The sequence below is a fragment of the Dreissena polymorpha genome, chromosome 1 (genome assembly GCF_020536995.1).
Source record: "Dreissena polymorpha isolate Duluth1 chromosome 1, UMN_Dpol_1.0, whole genome shotgun sequence".
Lineage (NCBI taxonomy): Eukaryota > Metazoa > Mollusca > Bivalvia > Myida > Dreissenidae > Dreissena > Dreissena polymorpha.
Genome location: NC_068355.1, coordinates 86698956 through 86712186, shown reverse-complemented (window position 1 = coordinate 86712186; position 13231 = coordinate 86698956). Strand labels below are relative to the sequence as shown.

At 34.7% G+C, this 13231-nt stretch overlaps 1 protein-coding gene across 1 annotated transcript; it reads left to right on the top strand.

The window, feature by feature from the left end:
* Positions 1-238: 238 nt before the first annotated feature.
* On the top strand, positions 239-12443 carry LOC127839051 (uncharacterized). Its single transcript, XM_052367215.1, has 9 exons — positions 239-292; positions 1378-1461; positions 5090-5289; positions 5664-5738; positions 6208-6309; positions 8922-8984; positions 9549-9692; positions 10724-10807; positions 11092-12443. Exons 3-9 carry the CDS (start codon positions 5104-5106, stop codon positions 12070-12072), a joined length of 1635 nt encoding a protein of 544 aa, XP_052223175.1. The 5' UTR covers positions 239-292; positions 1378-1461; positions 5090-5103; the 3' UTR covers positions 12073-12443.
* The last annotated feature ends 788 nt before the right edge of the window (positions 12444-13231 follow it).

The following is a 13231-nucleotide window of genomic DNA, read 5'->3' as shown; positions in this document are numbered from 1 at the left end:
TTAATATTATGCCTAAACAGTTTATATACCAATTTTAATACGATCGAAAGTAAGTTTAAATGCTACTAAATGAACCACCTATTTAAAAATAAACTTATTGACAAGTGCAGAAAAAGCAACCCGAGTTGATATTCTTAATCAAATAATAGATAAAATATTTTGAAATAGTGTCACTATCTAATCATTTTACTCCGAAGTCTGGGTCTGGTTTGTTTCAAAAGTTCAGATAACACTCATAATTGCATAAGTGACGAGGTCGAACATACACAACTGCGGATAAATTTACCTAAAGGTAAATACGTTAAAAGTTATTTTAAGCTGTTAAAAAAAAGATTTATTGAGTTACTAAGTAATGTCATGCATATGGTGTTGACATTTGTTGACATATGACAGGGCGTCTTATCAGGAACATATTTGATTTATTTAATTTATTTGTTTAACACACCGTGAAACTAATGCATATCAGAATATATCGATTCTATTAGAATTTTCCGTTACAGAGGACATTCTATGCGTATACATCAGACGATGTATGTTGTTATTGTTTAATTAAGGTAGCGCACCTGGAATGATTTCCCGCAATTTCTTCGAAGATTGAAGAGTAATGTGAAGTTGTCGTGGCCGACTGGTAAAGGCGATAAACTAGAAATCTTTTTGGATCTGCCCGCGCAGGTTCGATTCCTGCATTTGTATGTATAACTTCATGATAGCCAAACACGAAATATCACGGAATCAGCAAGTCAATAGACAGGACATTTCAAACTGGAATTGGTTTATAATATTTGAAAAGCATTCGTTTAATAAGCATACTTCAGACTTAAAAACTTTATATTCAGAAAGTATTTTCTATTTAAAAGATGATCTACGATTCAAATACAATATCGTCTGTTTAGTATACTATATGAATACGCATGCAGATAGAAGTGAACATTATACTAAGTAAATTAGCATTGATATTAAAGTCACTAATTGATACAAGATAACAAATTGCTTAGCTATAATTTTGGTTACAAAATCGATTGCCAGGAACATTCAAGTTGCGTAATCATCTAATACGTCGCGTGCGGTTTTTGATTGTGTTGTTTATGCCTTTATTTGCTTCTTGCATTGCATATAACATGGCTTGTTTGCTTATATAACGTATATCGGGCGGCGAACGGAAATGTTCATCGGACCGATTTGCCGATATTCCATTTAGTTACCGATATCTATCCGATATCGCTGTGCTGGCCTGGATGTCACTTCATCACGTGATCTAAATGCAATCAAATCTTGGCTTATGTAATAGAAGATAATATTGGTACAGTTTGTTGTTTTTTCCTAAATTTTGACATATCAATTCGCCCAGTCATTTACATGTTTGTGATCTTTTTTCAGAAGTGAACCAGAAACATTCTAGAAATGGGTTGTCGAGGCTGCCTAGCCAGATTGGGCCTCTTTATCTTCAACTTTATTTTCTTGGTATGTATCCGAGTTTTATTGTTGCGGTCATTAGTAATTTTAGTACACATCATATTTCCTTATAGTTATGTCAATTGCTCAAATGCTAAGTCATGTTGAACACCATAATAAGTTATTTTGCGTTCTTATCATGAGTTTGAAAAAAATATGACTATTTTTAGAGGCGTATCCAGATTTTTTTTCCGAGGGGGGGGGGGGCTCAACTGGGGAGGGTGCGGGAGGGGTGTCCCCTTCCGTCGTTGATTTTTTTTTGAAATCGTACCTTCAAATGATGCAATTCATGCTATCTAATCAGCATTTTGCATGATAAAAGTGCATGTAAAACAAGGACTTGAGTTCAGACATCAAGTGTGTCAGACACACAGACAGACAGACAGACACACACACAGGGGTAAATCAAATGTCTCTCAAATCAGTATTTTGTTTTAATAACATTACTACGCTTGAAAATAATTATAGACACGACTAAAATAAGAAAAAAACAACAGTTTAATTGCATTAAAAATCTTACTTCAACTGAAATAGTCCAAAATGTATGCCTTTTCCGTGCATTTTTTCGGTACTCTTCATTAAACTTGCGCATAAATTGCAGACCACTGCGCTAGTGTAAACACATAATTTCAAGTATTTGATTTATTTTAAAGAAAATTCGTTTACTTTTTCACGATTCCCAGAAATTGTTGCATGGAACAATCTGTGCGCGCACATCGCGAAAATATGAGACATGCCGATATCCACATGTTCAGTGGGTATACCCTGTCCTGATTTGATGATAATTTTATCAAATCTTTTAATAGTAATATATATGCCGAAATTGTATTGGAACAAATTGCGAACGTTTTTTTTTCAGTTCTTGAGCACTTTTTCATGTCAATGTTGCTCAAAAGAAGATCGACCGTTAAAACAGAAACTTGTTAAATGGTAAATAAAAGTTATAAAAAAGTAAAATTAATCTTTCGGTTTCTCTAAAAAAAATCAGTGAATCGAATTTTCACACAGACAGACAGACACACAGGGGTAAATCAAATGTCTCTCAAACAAGTATTTTGTTTTAATAACATTACTACCCTTGAAAATAATTATAGACACGACTAAAATAAGAAAAAAAAAAGTTTAATTGCATTAAAAATAATACTTTAACTGAAATAGTCCAAATTAATGCCTTTTCCGTGCATTTTTTCGGTACTCTTCATTAAACTTGCGCATAAATTGCAGACCACTGCGCTAGTGTTATAACATAATTTCAAGTATTTGATATATTTTAAAGAAAATTCGTTTACTTTTTCACGATTCCCAGAAATTGTTGCATGGAACAATCATCGCGAAAATATGAGACATGCCGATATCCACATGTTCAGTGGGTATACCATGTCCCGATTTGATGATAATTTTATCAAATCTTTCCATAGTAATATATATATATATATATATGCCGAAATTGTATTGGAACAAATTGCGAACGATGTAGTTTTTTTCAGTTCTTGAGCACTTTTTCATGTCAATGTTGCTCAAAAGAAGATCGACCGTTAAAACAGAAACTTGTTAAATGGTAAATAAAAGTTATAAAAAAGTAAAATTTATCTTTCGGTTTCTCTAAATTTGTTCAGTGAATCGAATTTTCGAAGTTTTGTTGACCTCATGTCTATTGCAATCCAGTACTCTCGCTTTTCGGATGTTACCTCTCGACTCAAGGTAAACAACGCGCGAAGTGTATGTCATTTGTGGATGTGTATGGAACTATCGGCTTTGTATGGTTAAACACGCTATAAATAAACAATTTTGACATGGATTTAACAGGAATGAAATAAATCTTTTTAGGTACATCGTTTATTGCGGCAATGTTTGAATTCATTCAGAAATTATTTTAGTTGTTTCCTTAACCGCTCGACTGAAGGTAATTGGAGGATATTGTTTTTCACAAGTCCCATGCGGCAGCCATTTGTAAACATTTACCTATAGCTAAATGTATCGATGAATTTCATAAGTTGAATGTATCTCCTTCAGCCAATCAAATAGCGCAGTTTATCACTTACAGTCAATGAAGCGTGCAGTTTAGCTGGCGAAGGTTAGATTGTCTGTACACATGCCTGGGGGCTTATCATACAAACTGACAGCTGTTAGTGGCCTAATTAGGAGCATATGACAGGAAATACACAAGTGGATTGGAACTGTAAGGGGCTCATTTTTTATAAATCATATCTAGCCAGCCAGCTGGGGGGGGGGGGCTTTAGCCCCCTAGCCCCCCACCTAAATACGCCACTGATTTTTAATTGCAGAAAAACGCAAGCGAACCTTACAATTAGTAATAGCAAATCGCTGAAGCGTTTGGGTTTTTAATCGGGTATTTGCAACTGTAAGAACAAGACATCTTCATAAAGTTTGTGATTTAGCACTGAAAAACTCCACGGGTATAACAATTCAATAACGCCGGCAGTGTAAACCATTCCACATTTATTCTTTGTCTTCATTGATTTGAATTGACCCTACACTGCAAACTTTTGTGCCGTTATGGCCATCATACTTTGTTGGCGAAGTAACAGAGGCTGAACAAGTTTTATTATGTGTTGCTACCTAATAGGGGTATTCCACTACGACCCGATTCCCCACGATTTGTCCCGATTTCCAATATTTTGAGGTCGGGGACATTCGTAGCTCAATAGGCAAAGGTCCAAACTCATTCGTAACTTGTCGTGGGCCGGTCGTATGTGATTCCTGCAACTCGTGAGCTGCCGAAAAATCGTGGCCAGATTTAAAACGTGTTTTAAAACTAGACCTTCTAGACTTAATTTAATCGCAGTTGACTCGTAACAGCGTCGTAGTGCGTTCTTGGGCGTCGTAATGGAATCGTAGGTAATCGTGACTAAATCGGGAAATCGGTGATCACGTGATCTGTCTACGAATCAGCTGCGACTTTGTCAAGACTCTCACGAGTTCACCCCGAGTGAGTTGCGAGCCCGCTAAAATTCTCGCGATTTCGATCAAGACTCTCACAAGTTCACCCCGAGTGAGTTGCGAGCCCGCTAAGATTCTCGCGATTTAGATCAATATCAATAGACATTGGCGCCTAATTTATGTGTGCGTTCGTTGAGGTCCGAGCTTAGTCGTGACCGATCTGCATTGTTCGTAGTACAGTCGCAGTAGTTCTTACACATCGTAGTGAAGTCGCGACCCTATTCGCAAGACTTCAACCGAACTTGATTGTTTTCGTATTGGAAAAGGGCCATTAACTATCCTAATATTTTCAAAACCCTAAAATATGAGTTGATCTTTTCCCGCTTCCAGCAAAATTTAAGAGTATTAAGTAAAACAATTATAAAATGTTCACGTACATAATTACGACACGAAACTATAGTGCTGCGGATATGTGTTGCTTTATGTGAATGATCGAATTTGACATCATCGTCTGTGAAGGCGAAAAAAAGTGTATGTATTGAAAAATAGGAAACCATTCCTAAAACGAACACACATATGTTATAGATGAAAGCAACACGGACTCCTAAAATGACTAACGCCTTAATTGAAAGTTACAATGATATATTAACATTCTCGGGTATATTGCAAACTAAGCGTATCAAATAACAGAAAATTACTGCAAACTGTATATGCCAATAGGTATCGGGCTTTGCAGTCATTTTCGTCGGGATGTTGACCAAGAACAACGTAATCCAGCATATTGTGACGTTGGACTCCAACGAGAGCGCTTTTAACACTGCAGCCACTGTGCTAATCATCTTCGGCGTCGTAATCCTGATGTTTGCTGCCTTCGGCTTCTTTTTCGTCTGTCTTCCGAAAAGATGTTCTGGAGGAAAACAGTTATTCGGCGGACTGGTACTTGTTTTCATTGTTTGTTTCGTGTTGCATTATTAAATGTGTTGTTTGGAACGGACACTTAATAATTTACAATAACCTGTTATCGGGTATCAACTTCTTACGTTTTAGCAAGATCAATTGCCGACTGCACTCTCAATCATGCATTGCAATATTTCTAAAATGCTAGTGGTAAGAGATGTTTGTTTTGATGCGTCTCTAAAGGTTTATTCAGAACCTTTTTTATGCTTTTGATAATGAATAGTGATCCATTTCATTTTTAGTTCTTGAAACATTAAGTACTGATGTAACTTCCCTTAACCTTGGTCATACTCAACCCTATGTATTACACATTGCATGTTGCCAGTGCCTTACATGTCTTTGCTCATTTTCAGTACATCATCTTCCTGTCGCTGGTGCTAATAGGTGAACTGGGAGGTGAAATTGCAGCTGCAGTTTTCAAGGGGAAGGTATATATTTGATGGTGAAACATTTTACTTAAGCAACCATTTACTTAAGCAACTATTAATAATTATGATATATATTGTGTTTCGATTACTTGGTATGTCGGTACGTTATATAAATGTCGCTCTAAAATAAATTAATATTTATCAGACGTTGAACTGTATAAAATGTTAGGTTATAATCCCACGTATAATTTGCAACACATCATACAAAAGTGTTGAAAATATTACTGTACTGATTGTGAGATTAGGCTACCATATAAAAAGCAGGTGACACGTTTTGGGCATTAACATTCGTTTCTGCTTAACAAAATGCTCACTAAAGCGCAGCTAATAAACAAAAAGACGCAGCTGTTTGCTCACGTGAAAGCAAATTGACGGTATGTATTGCTGTCAGTGTATATCATATACAAACCACCTATTGTCGCAAGTGATCAAATGTTGTTTAAAACGTATAAGTTATTTGTGCAAACAGTTAGACGATCAGTTGCCGGACATTCTGAAAAAGTCGCTGGGTTCGAATTATAAGGAAGGCAATAATCTGCAGGCAAAGGCTTGGGACTTTGTTCAAGTGTTGGTAAGAACGTATGATTTTACTGTTTCCGAGCTGCAATGCATATTATTTAGACGCAGATAACACGTGTTTTTCTACTAATTTGCATAATATACGACACAATAGCCCCTTAATCTACGAAGTTAAGTATTGTTATTCAAATTTAAGTGTCCTGAATCTGTCGACAAAATGCGAACTTTCAAGTGCATAAAACAATAAAACGGTGTTTGTGCCTAAGGATTAGTTTTGAATAAGATATTATGCAGTTTACAATAGTCGAAGATCAAATCTACGTTCTTTTAGCATAAGCTCGTAAATAAGCTCATGGATTTTTACTCGTCCAGCATGAAAGGGCAATTGTTTAATTATTTATAATAAACGACTATTAATAAACAAACATGAATACATTATTTTGTAATAGTATGGATCAATTGTCAATACAGTACGATATTGAGCAACGGTAAATACGTTCAGAAATGGGTCCATATAGTTGTTACTTGAAAACCAGAGCTGTGCATTAATGTGCAAAAAAGTAATTTCAGGCTGACGATAAATGTATATATTAGGTATATAAATGATGAGCAAATTCCCATAACGATGAACTTGTTTTCTAATCAATAAACGTCATTTACTAGTATCTAGATCATAATTTAATAATAATGGACGATTCTTATTTAAGAATCCGCATGGATTGTTGAACAACAGAAACATCTTGAACATACGAAACTGACGCATATTTCAATGTGTGTTAGATGAACTAAATTCAAGAAAATATTAACTCGATCAGTCACTTTCTTTTTCTTTATGACAGAAATCTCACATTTTTGTCTGTGTCTTTCTCTGGCGAACATATATGCAGCTTTTAAAGAAATATAGTTCAGATTATTATACCTCACTTTTATTCACAATGCTAAACTCCCATAGGCCATCGTGACATGGATATACTGTCAGACCCAGCGGGAAAAAATGTACTGTCCAAAAAATCATGTCGCCCGCTACCTTAGCAATCACGTGCGGAATGGTAAAAAAGAATACTGTCCCATTCGCGCATGCGCTGTACGCAGTTTTGCATTTCCGTTGTATTTAGATAATTAAAATATCGATTGCAGCTGAAACTGTGCAGTAGAATAGATTAATGCCATTATTTAAGCTTTGAAAGGATTTTTGTGACGTCATACGACCGACTTTCCCAGTTGTAATCTACATGCATAGGTCATTGGGTTTATAACGTTCCATTTTATTTATATTTTCTCTCTGATAGGCGTTTCTTGTTTGATTTAAATATTTTTATTTTTTTAGCAGTCACATAAACAACCAAGCTATGTATTATGGAATTTTTACACCCATTATTGCTGCTTCTTCCTGTATTTGCGCGATGATTATCTGAGATATTAACTCCATGACGCTATATTCTCAAATCTTTTTCTATAAAGAAGGAATGTAGTTGACAATTGTTAATAGTTTTATTTGATCGTTCGTCAAAAAGTTGTAACTCTGTTACTCTTGTATCTTCAATGCAATTGAGTAAGTAAATAGTAATTAAATTGAATGCGTTTTAATTCCCTTTTATTATTGTTTAATTTGAGTTACAATGCTATGACGTTAAATTTTATTTACACTTAAATGTATTAAGAATATTGCTGGGCCAAGTGTGAGGTTTAGCGCTCTATAACCAGGTTTAAACCCCCAATGCTTTGCATTGACCGTTCCAAGGCGGTGACCCCAGCTTTATTCATATTTTGTGTTTATGTTGGTTTGTATTGTGCTGTATTGTGCTGTTTTGTACTGTTTGGGCAATCGGTCACTTGCCTTAAATAAAGGACCAACTAATTGTTTTAATGAAAATTCAATACTGCTCCAGCAGCTGGAGTTTCACTTCTTTATATTGAAAGGAGTCATACAAAATCAATTTAGTATAGATCTAAACGACACGCTCACCTCAATGGCAACATTAATCCAATGCTAATAACAGTGTCTATTCTTAAGGTGTTATGCATGACAAACACACAATCCCAAATACGTTTTGGATTCGTTCGATGCTTTAAACAAATTTTTTACTGTTAAAAAACCACCACGTCCATATTGTAGCCCAAAAATGTTTCGTCACCGAAATGACGTTACACGAGTACGTCATAAATTGCGTAATCAAGCGATGAAAATAAAATACGGACAACTGGTTCGGTAATATATTTTTAAAGAAATAATTGACGACTTAGAAAATTGATGGGATATATAGATTACTAGGTCGGTTCCGAATAAAGCGAAGTTCATTTTGCTCGGCCCGAACATCTGAACTACTCAACATATTAATGGTTGTTTATTGCTGAAATTAAGTAGCATTATTGAATATTAAAATTGTTCATGGTTCATATAAATTGTTCATGTTTGAATAGTTTGTTCGGTATAATAAAATAAATATTACATGTCTGACAGGGTGACAGTAAATTTGTCAACTTTCGGAAAAATACTGTCAACCTTGGCTTCGCCTCGGATGACAGTATTTCCTCAAGTTGACAAATTTATTGTCACCCTGTCAGACATGTAATATTAATTTATTGTTATTGACTCACAAATCAGTTACACTAAAAACACCGACCTCTCTTACCGTTTCGGGTAATTATCTTCTTTGTTTTCAGTTAACGTGTTGCGGCTCAAAAGGACCACAGGATTACTATGGAACAAGTTTCAACAACACGAACGTATGTCTTCATAGTTAGTTTTTTTTTCTTTTCGAAATATCCGTCAAAATATTATAAAGTTCGAGATTTGCCATTTGTATTTCAGGCATAAACGTACGTATGTACAGATTGTCTCACTTTTTAAGTACACATCTTAAGTCTAAACTATTCGGCATTGTGTAAATGTATGTTTTATACAATATTTCTGTCTACTTTTTTGAGCTCATTTTTCTATGAAAATAGGACGTAAAATGTGGCAAAAATCAAACAGACTCTTATGTTATTTAATTTGTTGTTCCGTGAACATTGTAGTAAACATGTTAACACTGGTCACAAGAATGATCTCCGTTACTGTTTAATTTCAAAACATAAATTTAAATACATTTGTAAACGGACATAAAGACTTATGTATGTATGGACAAATAATATGTTCAATGAAACATGTTCAACAATAGCTTTCTGATATTGAGAGACACTCTGAAAAGATTTCCGATTGCAAAATATATATAATCGAAATTTGATACGAATTTGTGTTTGTATGTTTGTCTTATGACTATTCAAAAGATTTAACGATATACGTTCCAGAGACACGTACCAGACACTTGCTGTGTCCTGACCAATAAAGATCCGGAACATCCCAATGTAAAGAACTATTTTGAATGTCAATTTGAGGCCTATCAGATACAACATAATGTTACTTCTAACTCTTCTGATTTCATCCATAAAGAGGTATTTTTATATATCTTTGGTAGTTGATATATCTCAGGATGTTGTTCAGAGGCATGAAAATTTATGAACACGTGCCTGTCTTTATTATAACGCATTTGGAGTTTGGTATTTAAACAATACGTCCCAATCAATATTATACTATATGATTTAACATTATTGTATGGTTAAGATGGTTTACATTTCGAAATGCGCAAATGCAAGACGCATATCTGTCTTGTGGTCGTATTATTGTGAGAACATACGTAATCGTGCATAAATATCTCAATTATCTAAATGAAATTTATAATATTTACAAATGGGTTTGAGAATTTCAAGCTTATTATTTGATGGTATGAACTGTTGAAGACAATTTAGATTTGAAATTGCAGTTTTGTAAGGAAACCATTTTTTTGGAATTGTGCAACACGTGTGCTTCTATCTGTCGTACCCTAATTTCTTTAAGTATACGTTTACTAAATTACAAACAAGAAAAATGTTTTCAAATTTCAGTTGCAAACTGCAAGCAAAAGTGTATTTTTTTTTTTCAAAAAACAGATTTTCTCAGATGACAATAAGACCGTTTTTGTTGTTAACCTTAATGTGTCTTGGCAAATAATTTTTATCACACTCACTTAGTGATGGAATTCATACAGTAAGTGTTTATATCTGAGCACAGAAATATATTTTTTACCAGTACCAATACTTAAAAACAAATATGTAAACTGTAGAAAAACACTTGATCTTGAACCATTCATTGATGTTAGTCTATATATAGAAAATACATTCTTGAATACTTAATTAAAGTTCACAAACACAAGAAACCGAACCAAAATTAAAGCTTAATAATGAATCTCTGCAATCTAGTTGAATTTACATGTACACGGTTGCAATACTTAAATGCACTAGTAAATTACTTACACCAAACAATGAAATGTTGTATACACGTTTTCGACACTGAGGCAATAGTGTCTGTTATCATTTAATATACCGATTTGCTAAACTTAGGAAGTATTCCATGAATGCAATAATCAGATATTTATATCTTTTTACAGGGTTGCTTTACTTCATTTGAATCGCAAATTAATGGTCACCTTGCTCAGTTAGTCGGCATTGGAGTGGCTATTGTCATGCTGGAGGTATTATGTAGTCCTTTCTCAATATATGAATGCGTTATTATTCCTATATTTAATTGAATTAGGATCTAGCGAAACATTCCAAGAGCTTTAAAGCATGTTATCAGAGCCTGCATCATGAATTACAACTTATGATTTATTTTAACAATTTTAATTCAACTTTTCGGACTGAACCAAAAAGCTTTTCAAAGACAATTTAAATTAAAACCATAATATTACAAAAAAAGAATCATACTTACTTACCAGTTGCTTAAGAGCATGTGTGCATCTTCTGTGTGCTATTTCAGTTGCTGGGTATTGTACTGGCCTGTTACGTGTGCAGAAAGGGAGACGACAACGACCCTGATAATGATAAAAGATCTAAAGCACGCTCCCACAATCGGAATCTGACACCATATACCAGACGCAACGGCAACCTAAATAATGGTGAGGGCGTTGATAATAAAACGAATAGTGGTCCATCTAATGCCAACTACCCTGATAATGATAAAAGATATAAAGTACGCTTCCACAATGGGAATCGGACACCATATACCAGACTCAACGGCGACCTAAATTATGGTGGCGGTGTTGATAATGAAACGAATAGTGATGCATCTAATGCCCCATATGTTGTTGGTCCGGATGATGGTAACCCGGATGGTGATGGCCTGGATGTTGGTAACCCGGATGGTGATGGCCCGGATGTTGGTAACCCGGATGATGATGGCCCGGATGTTGGTAACCCGGATGGTGATGGCCAGGATGTTGGTTACCCGGATGGTGATGGCCCGGATGTTGGTAACCCGGATGGTGATGGCCCGGATGTTGGTAACCCGGATGGTGATGGCCCGGATGTTGGTAACCCGGATGGTGATGGCCCGGATGTTGGTAACCCGGATGGTGATGGCCCGGATGTTGGTAACCCGGATGGTGATGGCCCGGATGTTGGTAACCCGGATGATGTTTGCCAAGTTGTTACGAACCCGTGGTATGGAATGCCATCATTTGTGCCTTTTGATCAAACGCATGATGATAGAATTTTGAGGGAAATGCCATCATCACTGCGTGACGAACTCAATACACTATGCTCCAGAATTGGTAATAATTTTGTTTATAAAAAAGATGTTGATGACGTTATGATGGAAATGCCATCATTTGTGCGAGACAAACTCAAAAAACTATGCTACCAACTGCATATCGATGTTTCTGAAAAAAAGGCTTGTGATTGCCTAATTAGGCAAACACTATTATCTGTGCATAAAGAAAATAATGAAAAAAATTTATAATATAATTAATTCTATTTAATGTATGTAATATGCTTAACTTATATACGACAACGTTTGCAAGGGCATATTAAATAAGGCAACTAACAATTAGTTTGTGAATACATTAATAGAACAATTTTTGTTTAACAACGTATGCGATATTTTTAACCAGAATCATGTATGAACTGATAAGATCAAAGTGACGAAAGTCTAATAGCAGTAGCCCTATGACATCATTCCAAAGACTGGGCGTCTTACAACTAAACGAGCCTCAATGATAGTATAATACATATAATACATATTAATTTTAACACATTCTTATTTGCCAGATTTATAGAGCCCATGTTCGCGAAATGCAATAATTAATAAATTGAAATTACCATAAAACATTAGATGGCGGCGTGATTTATATTTATTTTATGCTTTCCGGTGATTTATAGAGCAATATCAGTGAATTAAAACTGATAATTTCACTGTTTCAAACAGTGAATTATCCCAGCGAAATTCTTTAGTTAAACACTTTAACAATGTATATAAACTGTAAAAAAAGCATAAAATAAAAAGAAATTTTGTTGGATTCGGTGGAATATCGATTTTAATTCACTCGTGATCATAGAAAATATATTATTTTCTATGATCACGAGTGAATTAAAATCGATAATCCACCGAATCCAACAAATATCCTCTATGTCATTGAGAATAGTGTTTGTGATTAAGAATGAATGGAAAGTACTGAGGTCCCTTATACCAAAACCTAGGTCGAATTGATTGATTTACAAATGAAAGCAACAATTAGAGAGTTTAGAATAGATTATAATGAAATGTCAGAGTTACAAATGTATATATTGGTTGAGTTTGGTTGTTATTTATTTTCCTGCAGATATGTGAAAGGTCAGTTACTTTTTCATCTTTAATGAATGTATTTTGTGTCCTGTCATGTCAGTACATCACTGGTGAATGAAAATATCCTTTTAGAAAAATCATGACGGTCTACAAATTACAACTATTTACTAGTTGTAGCAAATTCATCTATTTATGTTTTAGCTCCCTTTTTCTAAAATCAAATTCGCCAGATCTAGAAAAAACTTATTCAAACTATAATTATTTCATTTTCGCTTTAAACTAAAATATTTACAAAGGATATCACATGACTCAAGGTTTCCTAAAATGCACTCTTTGT